Source organism: Oncorhynchus keta, chromosome 28, assembly GCF_023373465.1.
Source record: "Oncorhynchus keta strain PuntledgeMale-10-30-2019 chromosome 28, Oket_V2, whole genome shotgun sequence".
Taxonomy (NCBI): Eukaryota; Metazoa; Chordata; class Actinopteri; order Salmoniformes; family Salmonidae; genus Oncorhynchus; species Oncorhynchus keta.
Genome location: NC_068448.1, coordinates 24,811,502 through 24,826,607, shown reverse-complemented (window position 1 = coordinate 24,826,607; position 15,106 = coordinate 24,811,502). Strand labels below are relative to the sequence as shown.

Sequence of the window (15,106 nt, the reverse complement as noted above, 5' to 3'; positions counted from 1 at the left end):
ATATATGTATGCCATTTAGCAGACGCTTTTATCCAAAGCGACTTACAGTCATGTGTGCATACATTCTACGTATGGGTGGTCCCGGGAATCGAACCCACTACGCCGGCGTTACAAGCGCCATGCTCTACCAACTGAGCTACAGAAATACTGGACTAACTGTACCATGAAACCTGGACATACTGTACTAACTGTACCATGAAACCTGGACACACTGTACCATGAAACCTGGACATACTGTACCATGAAACCTGGACATACTGGACTAACTGTACCATGAAACCTGGATATACTGGAATAACTGTACCATGAAACCTGGACATACTGTACTAACTGTACCATGAAACCTGGACATGCTGGACTAACTGTACCATGAAACCTGGATGTACTGTACCATGAAACCTGGACATACTGGAATAACTGTACCATGAAACCTGGACATACTGTACCATGAAACCTGGACATACTGTACTAACTGTAGCATGAAACCTGGACATACTGTACTAACTGTAGCATGAAACCTGGGACATACTGTACTAACTGTAGCATGAAACCTGGACATACTGTACCATGAAACCTGGACATACTGTACCATGAAACCTGGACATACTGTACTAACTGTAGCATGAAACCTGGACATACTGTACCATGAAACCTGGACATACTGGAATAACTGTATCATGAAACCTGGACATACTGTACTAACTGTAGCATGAAACCTGGACATACTGTACTAATTGTAGCATGAAACCTGGACATACTGTACTTAACTGTAGCATGAAACCTGGACATACTGTACTAACTGTAGCATGAAACCTGGACATACTGGACTAACTGTACCATGAAACCTCGACATACTGTACTAACCGCTACATGAAACCTCATTTTGTGGGCATACCTCTCCTCTCTTGGGGTCTGTGATGCGGGTGTAGCGGAGGTCAGTCTTCTGCCATTTGGGGTTGAGACTGTTACCCTGGAGCTGCCAGAGCTCGAAGGAGGCGTGAAAGGCACGGGACTGCACCTTGATGGTGATGGAGTTGATGATGACAGACATACCCTCCACCACCTTCTCAGCGAAGCCATACTCACTGCAGCAAGACACAACAATAGACAGATGAGAATATGACCGAAGACAGTGGGTTTTCAGTAAATTATATCTGTCCAGAGCAACATTTATATACAGTACATAATAGTATAAAATAAATGGATCTATCACAAATTCCCCTCAAAAAGGTTCCAAACAGACAGAAAAGGTAAGGCTTACCTCTGGCCAGCAGTGATGGCAATAGGGGAGGGGCCATTTGGTGCACGGGGCTCCTCACACGTTCTCATCTCCACCTCCACCTTGTCCAGGAACTGCGGGGGTTGGAAGAAGTGTGCATAGTTACCATAGTTCAGCACAGCAGGGGTGGATGTAGTATTACAATAGTAAACCAATACATTTTATGACAGGAGAAATAAAATGGAGAAAGAGAAGGAGAACGAGCAGGACAGAAACTCATGGAGGAATAGAACAAAGGGTAGAATTCATACCAGGCAGATGGGGCTGGTCTTCAACTTTGTCCATTGTATCTGAGGGAGACAAAACAGCAGGGGACCAGTCAGGATGGCACAAACACTTTCCTCAGCACTGTTCTACTGGACTGTTTATCATTCACTGTGTGCAAGACACACAGAGTGGTTTGTGCTTTTAGGCTTCTCCTTGTAGACTTATACCCGACCTAGACTGGCTTCAAAATAGTAATCTTAAAGATAAAACAATAATAAGGGGACATCTGATCTGGGCCATACAAAGACAACCCAGCTAATTTCAAATCTGATCTGCAGTCCACATCTTTCTAAACAACAGGTTGAGCAGGTCATTCAGGGCTTCGGTGTGGTGCTGTGCTGTGCTAGCTTCTGGCCTTCTGTGTCCTTCCCCCTCATGCTGCTCTCTCGCTGTTATCTGAGCCTAGCAGTGGGCCTGGAGATGTGTCCACTGATCTTAGTGTTATAAGACAGTAATGCTGCTTATCTCTGCCATGCTGCCTGTGTGTGTAGCCTATGCCCTCTGCGGCGTTCATTGATGTAGCTAAAGGCTACACTGTGAAACCCCAATGACATGGTCTTGTCAAACCGCTCACCATACGTTTTGCCTGGTCGTGATTTAATGCTTTCATATTAATCTGCCATTGATCAGCAAATATGACCAAGTGTTTCCCCTATATTCATTTAGCAGTGGCGGTGCCCTCGCTGCTAAATAGTTGCCGCCAAGAAATATGAAAAAAGTGGGATGGTAAAACATTGTCAGTTAAACTTAGACAACTAAAACCAGATATAAAGTATGTAGAAATGATAAAAGAGCTAAATATATATATATATTTTTAAATAAGATCATCTTTGAGAACAAACAATCATCAATAAAAACTAGGAGTCAGAGAGAATCTAAAATTCCCAAACTTCTATGGCATGGAGCCCCCACTGATTTTGTTATCATGATTGAGATACTCAGATAGCACAAGAACACGGCATAAGCCATGGCAAAATGTATAGAATTGCAGGAAATTTGCTTTAAAACAGATTCTTATCCCCTCTGCCCCATGACAAAATGTGTAGAATTACAGGAAACTAGCTTTAAAACTGGGACATTTTCTCTCCGCCCCATTGCAAAATGTGTAGAATTACAGAAATGTGCTTTGAAACAGCAAAATGTCTGCAGCAAAGAGGAGGGCCTTTAAAATCTTTGGTCAGAGACTGTGCAGTTGGCCACGTCCACTACCACGCTGTCCACAACACTATCTTTTCCACCGCTGCTGAAAGAACACTGACCTTAAACTACTAAATTAATGCAGTGACGTAATTCTGGAACACTCTTTCTTATCTGTACGCAGCCATTGTCATTGGGGAAAGACATGGTTTATTATAAGAATAACACAAACGGTCTAAGGCACTGTATCGCAGTGCTAGAGGCGTCACTACAGACACGGGTTCGATCCCGAGCTGTATCACAACCGGCTGTAATCGGGAGTCCCATAGGGCGGCGCACAATTGGCCCAGCATTGTCCGGGTTAGGAGAGGGTTTGGCCGGGGAGCTTTACTTGGCTTATCGTGCTTTACGACTCTTGTGGCGGGCCGGGCGCCTGCAGGCTGACCTCTGTCGCCAGTTGAACGGTGTTTCCTCCGACACATTGGTGCGGCTGGCTACCAGGTTAAGAAGCATGGTTTGGCGGGTCATGTTTCGGAGTATGCATGACTGGACCTTCGCCTCCCGAGCCCGTTGGGGAGTTGCAGAGAAAATAAAAAGAATAACAGTTGTCTCACCCTGATTGCAGCCTTGTTGCAGTACACCCGGGTGACAGCCAACCAGGTAGGCAGGTCCAGCATGTTCTGCAGCACCTCCTCATCCAGCTCCAGGTTGGACAGCTGACCCTCGCCCTTCAGTGTGCTCAGGTTTATCTTGTCTGGAGACAGGTTCTTGGTGAACCTTCATACAAAGGAATGAGAGAGGGGTAAGTTCAAGAAACCATCAAACCTGGACTTTCTGTACTAACTCTACCATGAAACCTGGGCATACTGTACTAACTGTCCGCATGGAGACCCCATTGATTTTGTTATAATGTTTGAGTCACTTAGATGGCATAAGAACATGGCATAAAAACCAGACTGATCACCAAAATAGTTTACACGTCATGCATGTGTGGTTTACGAGGGTTCGGAGGCTATGTGAGGACAGTGTAAATGAGGTTAAAATTAGATGCTAGCCTGACCACGGTCAGCTTTTTGCAGTGATATTGGCAGTGAGATGTAATTGTGAGCTTCATGCTGTAGGCCTAATTGAATCCCAGGCTGCAGTACAGACCGTGTCTTTGCCAGATTCCCACCATAGGACTTTCCCCATCTGGTTTCATTGACCTTACCCTCCACTAGAGCTAAAAATGAACTGCTGAGTCATTTGCCAGAGCAAAACCTCACACAGTGAAACAGCAGTGGTGTTAGGCTAGCTGTAACGTATTCTGAAAAGATGATGAGGCAACAAACAGACCATTTATAGTTAAAATCTACCACACTCACCATGACTGGAAAATTATGACCTTTACTCCACACTCATTCGTCTAACTAAAACCTGACATTTCAGACTCCCAACACAAAGGCTGGTGTTTCTTGGGCTTTGGCTGGTGGTGACAGAGCTAAATGCCAATACACAAGAGGTCTGACTCTAGTGCTGGACTGACTCACCAGTCCACTGTCTGGGTAACATATTGTAATGCTACTGAGACAAGTGAGACACTGGTTCAAGATGGTGTTGTCAGGGGCTTTTCTAGTAGCCTAGTGCTGCCTTTGGTATGTAGCAAGTCTCAGAATTCCTTTAACGAGAGGGCTTCATTTGAAAAGCTGAGATACCATCAGAGTAAAGCATCAACCTCAGTCCAACAAGATTTGAATTAGCCTTCCAGTAAAGGAGCTTGACTATTACCAGTCATCAGCTGTAAAGAACAGTGTTATACGAGGTTAACCAGCCCACATTAATGAGCGCTAAGCTATAAGGTGAACAGGTGAACCACTCCACCCCTCAACCATACCTCAATCTCTATCCCAGTCGCAATACTGGTCTGTCATTGACTAGACTGCTGTAATGAGATTAAAGCTACTCCACTATAACTAGGCCTGTGCACTCAGAACCTTGTTCGACTGAGTGCACACAGCCTGGAACCTCTCTCTCCCTGAGGGAGCACTTTCAATCCACCCAACACTCCTACAGACCAATTTAGCACCCTATGATGAAATGTCCAAGACTGAAAATAGACCTTCACCAGGGAGGTGTCCAAGCCTCCTCCTGAAGACCTACAGGGTATGCAAGGTTTTGTTCCATCCTTTAAAGCAGGGCTGGGCAAAAGCCTGCACACCCAGTAGCTTTTATGTGTACACTAACCCTGCTCAATAATGAGAAGAAAATAAAAAGACATTCCTCATTCAAAACAGCTCACACAGGATCCAACATGTCCTCGCTGGGGATTCAACCCTTTTAACAATACTGCGCTTGCATTTTAATTTGGTATTTCTATCCTTTAAGAGCGGTGAAAATAATAAAGAATAGCCTGAAGGGTTGGGGTCAATCCCATTTCATTTACGGTAACCTAAATTCAGGAAGTAAACCAAAATCCAAATTTTCCCAATGAAAAAGCACTGAGGAGAATTGGAATTTCAGTGTACTTCCTGAATTGACTAGAATTTAAATGGAATTGAACCCTGATAGGCTGTAGTCTGGAACACCACACAGACTATCATGGTACTAATTCAAATAAGGTATCTGATTTTTATTTGTAATACATTTGCAAAATTTTCTATAAACCAGTATTCGCTTTGTCATTATGGGGTATTGTTTGTAGATTGCTGAGGATTTTCTTACTTAACCTAACTGTTATATTTTAAAATAAGGCTGTAATGTAACAAAATGTGGAAAAAGTCAAGAGCGCTAAATACTTTCTGAAGGCACTGTATATACATATACAGTAAACACACATACATAATGATGTGCATAGGCAGTATGGACAGTATATGAATAGAGTAGTTGTGTATAGCAGTAGTTATATAGAATGAGCCATGACTAGAATAGAGTATATACACATTTATACAACGGGTGGGTCTAACCCTGAATGCTGATTGGTTAAAACTGCATTCCAGTCGGTGTCTATTCCACAAGTTACCACCGGCTAAATCTATAATGTTAAAATGCCTATTTACTCTGTTCCATCTAACTGCGCAATCCATTGTCTCATCAGCCCAGGCAGGTAAGTTATAAACTTGAACTCCACTATAAAAAGCATCTGGACATTATCTCACATTTCTTTTAGACTAACATTTAGTTTCAACAGCAGATATTTGTATAAACATTGCTGTCTGTGTCTCTGACATTTACAACATTGTTTCAATATTCAAATGTAATCTCCAGCTGTCCCAGTAATAAACGTGTCGGGACGAAACAAGACAGGCAGGCAGCGTTTCTCAACCAGTCGAAATCATGAATCAGCTGGCATCATTTTTATGAAAATATACAAAGGTAAACGAAACTAAGTGCTTCTAGCTTGCAGTCTTTCCAGCTTCAGTTTGAAGTGATTGTGTTAGATGCGTTGTTGGCTAGTTCCTCTGAACAACAGTGTCCTGATGAGTGAGCAAATTTTCTATCTATGCCAGGCGAAATCGTTATAGATGTATCCAAATAATTGTCTCTAGAAAACAGCTTAAACAAATGCAGCGACTTTGCTGTTTTTCTGGCTGCACTGTTTGATGTGACTGTAAGTTAGCCATAGTTGGCTAGCTAGAAAGCAAGGGATAAGAACATTGCCAGCCAATATGGCAATGGAATATTTAGAATGAACAACTGGGATACAGAACATAGATACAGAACAAAAAGACTGTTGCGGTGACCATATTACCACCACACCGGCGGTCACGAGTCATGAAGGCAGTCAAATACCACGTGACCGTAATTAGGCACGGTAATTAGGCTTCTCCAAGCTGTGATGCTGCTGCTAGTAATTAGTAGCCTACCAAACTTGCTAACTTCCTGGTATTCAGCACTCTATTCTCCCTCTAACCACTCTGACATCAATGCAAAAGTAATCGAAAATCTAATCAAACATTACATGAGAGCCCGTGAGCTCAGGTTGCGCAACATTTCTATAGGTTATGTAATTGCGGGAGAAAACAGGGTGATGGCCGCTAAAAAAAGACAAAGATCCCATCAGCTTTCTATAGGTTAGGCCTACTATATTTATTTCTCAACTTAGTATTTCTCAACCCTAATATTAGGCACATTGCTTATACAGTGGGGAGAACAAGTATTTGATACACTGCCGATTTTGCAGGTTTTCCTACTTACAAAGCATGTAGACATCTGTAATTTTTATCATAGGTACACAACTGTGAGACAGAATCTAAAACAAAAATCCAGAAGACCACATTGTATGATTTTTAAGTAATTAATTAGCATTTTATTGCATGACATAAGTATTTGATAACCTACCAACCAGTAAGAATTGCGGCTCTCACAGACCTGTTCGTTTTTTTAAAGAAGCCCCCGTTCTCCACTCATTACCTGTATTAACTGCACCTGTTTGAACTCGTTACCTGTATAAAAGACACCTGTCCACACACTCAATCAAACAGACTCCAACCTCTCCACAATGGCCAAGACCAGAGAGCTGTGTAAGGACATCAGAGATTAAATTGTAGGCTGGGATGGGCTACAGGACAATAGGCAAGCAGCTTGGTGAGAAGGCAACAACTGTTGGTGCAATTATTGGAAAATGGAATAAGTTCACTTCACACTTTTTCAGTTGCGCCCAGAAATGTTCTATAGGATTGAGGTCATGGCTTTGTGATGGCCACTCCAATATCTTGACTTTGTTGTCCTTAAGCCATTTTTCCACAACTTCGGAAGTATGCTGGGTGTCATTGTCCATTTGGATGACCCATTTGCGACCAAGCTTTAACTTCCTGACTGATGTCTTGAGATGTTGCTTCAATACAGCCACATCATTTTCCTTCCTCATGATGCCATCTATTTTGTGAAGTGCACCAGTCAATCCTGCAGCAAAGCAGCCCCAGAACATGATGCTGCCACCCCCATGCTTCACGGTTGGGATAGTGTTCTTTGGCTTGCAAGCATCCCCCTTTTTCCTCCAAACAGTTATATTTTTGTTTCATCAGAACAGAGGACATTTCTCCAAAAAGTACGATCTTTGTCCCCATGTGCAGTTGCAAACCTTAGTCTGGCTTTTTTATGGCCGTTGTGGAGCAGTGGCTTCTTCCTTGCTGAGCGGCCTTTCAGGTTATGTCGATATAGGACTTGTTTTACCGTGGATATAGATACTTTTGTATCTGTTTCCTCCAGCATCTTCACAAGGTCCTTTGCTGTTGTTCTGGGATTGATTCGCACTTTTCGTACCAAAGTATGTTCATCTCTAGGAGACAGAAAGCGTCTCCTTCCTGAGCGGTATGACTGCTGCGTGGTCCCATGGTGATTATACTTGCATACTATTGTTTGTACAGATGAACGTGGTACCTTCAGGCGTTTGGAAATTGCTCCCAAGGATGAACCAGACTTGTGGAGGTCTACAATTTTTTTGTCTTTTGTCTTGGCTGATTTCTTTAGATTTTACCATGATGTCAAGCAAAGAGACTGAGTTTGAAGGTAGGCCTTGAAATAAATCCACAGGTACACCTCCAATTGACTCAAATGATGTCAATTAACCTGTCAGAAGCTTCTAAAGCCATGACATAATTTTCTGGAATTTTCCAAGCTGTTTAAAGGCACAGTCAACTTAGTGTATGTAAACTTCTGACCCACTGGAATTATGATACATTATTTCACATATAAGTGAAATATTCTGTCTGTAAACAATTGTTGGGAAAATTACTTGTCACGAACGAAGTAATGTCCTAACCGACTTGCCAAAACTATAGTTTGTTAACAAGAAATTTGTGGAGTGGTTGAAAAACTAGTTTTAATGACTCCAACATAAGTGTATGTAAAGTTCTAACTTCAACTGTAAACTGAAATTACGCAAACTATTACAATTTCATCAACCAGGAAATGGCGTAGCGATTTCTGCATATTGGCTTGGTTTTTGCTCTGACATGCACTGTCAACTATGGGACCTTATATACACAATTTAATTTACTACAGGTGGACTCCGATCATGTTGAAACATCTCAAGGATGATCAATGGAAACAGGATGCACCTGAGCTCAAATTTGAGTCTCATAGCAAAGGGTCTGAATACTTATGTAAATAAGGTATTTCAGTTTATTTTTTAATACATTGCATTGTGACTCCACTTTGTCCCTGTACGGCCTTACGGAAGTCATAGCTGGTTTGTACACTAGGGCTGGGCTGTATACCGTATTTTACTATATACCGGTATTTATGCACAGACCGGTTGGAGTTTTTACTTTACCTTCTATAATGGTATTTGTATATGTTTGGTTTGTTAAATGTAATAAGCAACTTCGGCATGTAAAATGTCTGTTAATATATTTTACTTGTTTGCTACTTGAGTAGTCTCTCCCTCTGCATGCCGCTAACCACACCAAGCCTTGCCCCGTCACTCAAGGAGAGAGCAGTTTCACGACCAGTTACAAGCACTTTCTTGCCATTCACTCTCCAAGATCAAATGATGCAACAATGTTGGTGACATGCTGTTTTCCACAGATGTTCTATAATTACACTATTAGTTTGCGTATCTTATTGTCTGAATACTACTGTTTAATAGTTTGTCTTTTGTGTTAGCCGCTAATCGCTAGTTAGCTGAGAGTCAGAGCAAACGTAGCTAGTTAGCTTATACTGCCTGGTACCTGTGCTGGTATAGACCTTTATAAGCATGTTTGTACAACGATAACTTGTCAGAGAGGAATAGGCGAAGCATGAATATGTTGGTTTACTAGCTAGCTACATGAAGTAAGAAAACAACATGAAATGTAACATCTAATTGGGGTCACCTGGAAACGCTGACCAACACTTTGGTTCCTACCCTGTCAATAATTCCTCACTGGATTATTCATTCGTTGTCAGGTCAAACAATGTATTCAAGGTGCTGCCCACTATATTCCAACTATAGAATTAGAATAATCATTATATTTCCATGATTCCAACACCAATTAACAACGCCTAGATTTTTTTGCCCATACCATGCTGCGTTACACAGTATGGAGATTATGATAAAAGTGAAGGAAATGCAGAAATGTATGAAAATGCTGAAAATTATTTTTGGTTAGAGTTGGATTGAATAGTATAAATGGAGAAAGCCCCATTGAAATCACTTAATTTGTGTTGCCACCCTAGGGTCATGAGATACTCAGAAAGCATATTTAGAACATTTATTATTAAAAAACGTAAAATACCTTTTAAAAAATTGTAATGTGATATTTTGTCCATATCGCCCAACCCTACTGTACACATCCATGTTCCCAGTCACCTTGCTGTGGTTAAATGTGGTGGTTCGTGCCTTTAGTTTTGTGCAAATGCTGACATCTATCCAAGGTTTTCGGTTTGGATAAGTTCTAATTGTCACAGTGGGAACAACATCCTCTATGCACTTCCTGATGAACACAGTCATAAAGTCAGTGTATATGTCGATACTATTCTCAGAGGTGACCCCGGAATATTTCCCAGTCCGTGTGATCAAAACAATCTTGAAGCATGGATTCTGATTGGTTAGACCAATGTTGAACAGTCCTTACCACGGCTGCTTCCTGCTTAAGTTTCTGCCTATAGGTAGGGGAGGAGCAGAATGGAGGCGTGATCCAATTTGCTAAAGGGAGGGTGGGGGAGAGTAGCAATGGTCCAGAGAAGTGTAGCACGTGAAGCAGAAGGAGATGTGTTGATAGAATTTCAGTAGCATTTTTCTCAGATTGACTTTATTAAAGTCCCAGCTACAATAAATACAACCTCAAGATGTGCGGTTTCCAGTTTGCAGTGTAGTTCAATTGAGCCTTCGCAGTGTCGGCTTGTGGGGAATATACACAGCAGTGACGATGACCCAAAAATTATCTTGGGAGGTAATGCGGTTGGCATTTTATGGTGAGGTATTCCAGATCAGGAGAACAAAAGGGACTTGAGTTCCAGTACGCTACCACAATCACACCATGAGTTGTTAATCATGAAACATACCCCTCCACCTTTCTTTTTCCCGGAGAGTTCTTTCTTGCTGTCTGCGCGACTGATGGAAAACCCCATGGAGACCACAAAGACTCCCGGTTAAGCTTTACAGCACAACTCAGTGCTTCCCTGGACGCTTGTCGCTCACTGGCCCAATCTAAAATCCAGGGAAATATTTATAATCCTTTGGTTTGAAGACACAAGAAAGATTGCTGAGGAATGTTCTATTTCCATCAGCCTTCTGCCACAACATAGGGCCTAGATTTGGTAGAATAGGCCAAGATGTTATCTCCCAGTCTTATCTGTTATTCAGAGCACAGACAGAGCTCCTGGTCATCTCAGTCACAGAGCCTGCCTCTAGCAGTGAAGTGTCCTGCGCTTGGGTGAGCCTGGTGATTTGGTTCTATTGTCATTCTACCAAGTGGAAGAACCAAGATTGCGTGAGAGAGGGAAGGGATTGAGTGGGTGAAATTGAACATGACAGAATATTCTGCAGTGATGTTGACCTCCACTCTGTTAGGCCAACAAATAGTGTCCTCTCCTCTCTCTGCAGCAGACATAAGCAATATGTTCCCAGATAGCACCCATAGGTCTGCCCAACTTTGGCACAATGTATACAGGATACTAATCTGGATGATGCCGTTAAGACAGCGTTGCTCATTGGCAAGACATCTTGCAGATGTATGTAGAATATCTACATTGTAAATTCCGCAGTTCTACATCGTTTATACATTGGTCAGACATCAACATTTTATTCTAATGTCTCGCCGACATTTTCCCAATGTGCAAACAATCTCCAAATGACATATTGTCCACACAATTTGATATGTTGGCTAAAGGTGTGCGTGTTACCTTGGTTTGGAACATCAAATCACAAAATTGAATCGCAATATGTATAGAATCGTGAGAATCGTAATACATATTGTATCATGATAATATTGTATAGTAAGGTCCCTGGCAATTCCTAACACTACCAACAAAGCAGGGCCACATCAACAACGCTACTGGAGTGAAGGGGAGTTTTGAAGCCAGAGGCAGGGGAGTTGCTGAGTGGGTATAATGGGACTGAGTGACCAAAGACAAGCTCAAACATGGCATCTGCATCTTCCTCACACTTACAGGACTGAAACAGCCAGCCACGCTAACTATTACACAAAGTAGTCTCTTTGTGAGGTGGTACCACTCAGAGAGGTATGTTTTTTGACAAGCCTTTATTATAAAAGTGTATGCAAGGAGGGGCAAGGGAAACAGTCAAATAATAGCCCAATGCAGGCAATGAGTCATACTAATGCACTCCCAAAGAGAGCATTCAAAGAGAACAGAAGAGATTTCCACATAAAAATAAGCTAGTCTAAAACAACGTTGCTTCTTTGATTACATAAATCACTAAGCTACTCCAAAGTCTGAATAAAATGTCCTATAATCACCAAAGCAGTAGCAATGAATAGACCATGCTTTTAAATTATCCTAATTTATTTTGTCCCATAACGGAGAGAGAAGGTAAGGATGTTTAAGCGTAACATTTGTCAGCATGCAATCCAGAGGCTAGATGTTCTCAATGCCATTGCGAATTGGCTCATTCACCTCCTCCCATCTAGTACGCAATCTTTCTAATTTATTCAACAGTCACCACAACGGACAAACAGAGCAAAGCCTAAATGTGTCAGACTGACACACTGGAAATAGGCCAATGTCTTATGAACAAAAACACCACACTCTCCATTCTTAGCCTTTTCCCCATACAGCTGAATGAGCTCATCACATTTCAACACAAAAAAACCTGCCCTTACTGACAGTGATTGACAATTTGCCAGGCATTAAAAAACAGAGGACAGTCAGAGACCTAGGCAGAAACCAATATTGCTGCAAATAAAAGCTTAACGCTTTTACACAACTCAAAATTCAAAGGTGAGCAGCTGTAGACTACATTTAAAGACAAGTGACTACGTAATGGCTTTAGTAAGTGGGATGCAGCCTATCAGGTAGATAAGAAACTTGAATACCCCTGCCCCAATCTAATCTTACACAGAAAGTCTGATACCCAAATCACCATACTGATGCATGCCCAGCTTCAGCTCATCTGTATGTCAGGGAGAAAACAATTAGACACTGTGACATCAACAAATACCCCAGCCTACCCCAGCTAAACCCTCCCCAAGCCTTGACGACGCTGGGCCAATTGTGCACCGCCCTATGGGACTCCCAATCAATGCCATATGTAGTGATGCCTCTAACACTGAGATGCAGTGCATTAGCCGCTGCACCACTCAGGAGCCTTATGGTGAACAATATGTTGAAATCGAATTGCAATGAAAATCACACTATCAAATCGCAATACATATCAAATCGTGAGAATTGCAATACATATTGTCCTGTACAAAAATGTATTTGTTGCGGCAAACTTCCCACAAGTTTGTGGCAAACTTGCCCTTAACTAAATAGTGTGCCACAAAATGTTGCCAGAAGTTTGTCCTTCTGTAGCTCAGTTGGTAGAGCATGGCGCTTGTAACGCCAGGGTAGTGGGTTCGATTCCCGGGACCACCCATACGTAGAATGTATGCACACATGACTGTAAGTCGCTTTGGATAAAAGCGTCTGCTAAATGGCATATATTAAATGTTTGCCAATAGTGGGGAATCTGCAGCAAGCCTTTGGCAACCATAATATTTATTGCCACTAGAGGCAAACAATTCACCCAGAGTCTTTTTTCTAGCAAACAATTCTCTCAAGATTCTAGTTGAATCTGTGGCAACAATATGTATTGCCACTTGCGGCAAACAGTTTACCAGAAGCCGGTTCTGGGGAACACATAAGTTCCAAGACCAGTCACCGTTGACGTCCAATCAAGGGGATTAGAAAGATTTGTTGGAAGATGGCTTGCTTTCCATTTATCTAGCTACCTACCAAAGTTGTAATAAGTTAAACACTCACCGGACATTTTAAAATAGTGTTAGCTAATTGATGCCTAGTTAGCAATGTCATGTTTTATGGGATAGAGAGAAACACATTTTGTTGATACCAGCTAAAATATGTTTGTCACTGTCTGGTGCTTATCTAGACATGATATTAGCTATTATATTTTTGCGCAATTGTTGTAATAGCTAGCTAACTAATGATTTCCCTAAACACTTACATTTTTAGGTGAATACGTTGCTGTCTTTTAATACCAATATGCATGTAATATGCTAGTGTCACTGTTCAGTAGCATATTAGCTAGCACAACAGCTATGGTAGCAACAATATGAGCTGACTTGACATCAAAGAAAAACTTCACTTTTGCAGATGGATACCCTTCCCCTACCCATGGTGTTGAAAGAGGTTGTATTGGGAGGAGGATGCATCAACACCCTGGAAAAATGTTTATAGTGCACTCACTCATAACACTTTTGAGTGAATCGTCTTCAAGCTTGATAAGGTAAGCAAATGCATGTATTATTCTCATGAATGTAGCCCATTCTTTGCAACAATTCGATCTTTCATTGCTGTAAACTATTAGCTACTCATCTTGATCATGTGTTGTTCCTTCTCTCTTTCTAGAAGCCATCAGTTACAAGGCAAAAAGACAGATGGAGGCCTTTAATCAAACTGAGGACAGAGAAATGTGCACCAGGTCAAGGCTTCATGCATGCATGGCTTTGAGATGTCAGTTTACAATTATTCATTTTGGGAAAATAATATGAATTTCCATGTTAGGCATAACTCAATTTTATGTTGCGTTTCATTTGAAGTCCCCAGTCTAGATTAAATATCATAATTAGTTAATTAGTTTGAAACAATTGTGTTGAGGCCTTGGCTGGAGAAAAATCATGTATACTGTGGCCACACATTTATACAAGGCTGAAACTTTATTTCCTTGCTGAAACATACAAAGAATGCCAGTTTCAGTGAGAAGCATAGCAACATAACAGCTGACCCAGTTTTTCAAAAGCCAAACCCACCCGACAATTAGCCGCTGAGTCTACTTTTTAAGATGCCAAAATATTAAATGTTTCAGTATCCTGTTTTTGTTTTCGGATCATTTCTGTGCATCCATTCAACAAGTATATCTCCAACATCCACTCAAAAAAAGAATTGTTCTGAACTGGGTTCAATTTAGTTTTTGTTGTTTTAATTATTTATTGTCAATTATCTTATCTTTTAAACATCCATTGGTATTGCTCAGTAATCACTTGGCTCATGTAAATTCTGTATATGCCCCTTTAAACATCCCAAGATCAACATCTCCAAAGTGTTCACATTTGCGAGTCGTTTCAGGTTACTAGTCGTATGTCACTATCACAGGAGAAAATAATAAAATATTCAAAATGTGTTTTTGGCAGAAATGCCTTCGGGAACATGTGAACTTTTATGTGCCTTAATAACAAACGTATTTAATCCATAAATACAAATACAATTGTTAAATTACGAGCCTAGTTGGTTTAGCCATGGAAAAAGACAGGAACCTTCCCACTAGCCATAATTGGCGAAGTT

General features: G+C 41.4%; 1 protein-coding gene and 1 long non-coding RNA gene across 3 annotated transcripts in view; one reads left to right on the top strand and one right to left on the bottom strand.

Annotated features, from left to right (window-relative positions):
- LOC118360890 (UHRF1-binding protein 1-like) overlaps positions 1–15,106 on the bottom strand; it is a 71,042-nt gene that overhangs the window by 38,524 nt on the left and 17,412 nt on the right. The window contains exons 2-5 of the mRNA XM_035740427.2: positions 3,298–3,460; positions 1,531–1,569; positions 1,262–1,353; positions 896–1,085 (exon numbers count right to left, since the gene is read on the bottom strand). Of these exons, the coding sequence (XP_035596320.1) occupies positions 896–1,085; positions 1,262–1,353; positions 1,531–1,569; positions 3,298–3,460 (484 nt within the window). The remainder of the gene's footprint in view (positions 1–895; positions 1,086–1,261; positions 1,354–1,530; positions 1,570–3,297; positions 3,461–15,106) is intronic.
- On the top strand, positions 5,658–14,639 carry LOC118360902 (uncharacterized). Of its 2 annotated transcripts, none has more exons than XR_004820942.2 (3): positions 5,658–5,765; positions 13,919–14,051; positions 14,174–14,639. It is a non-coding gene; the product is annotated as an uncharacterized LOC118360902 (long non-coding RNA). The 2 variants fall into 2 exon arrangements; XR_004820941.1 differs by lacking the exon at positions 5,658–5,765 and adding an exon at positions 5,916–6,034.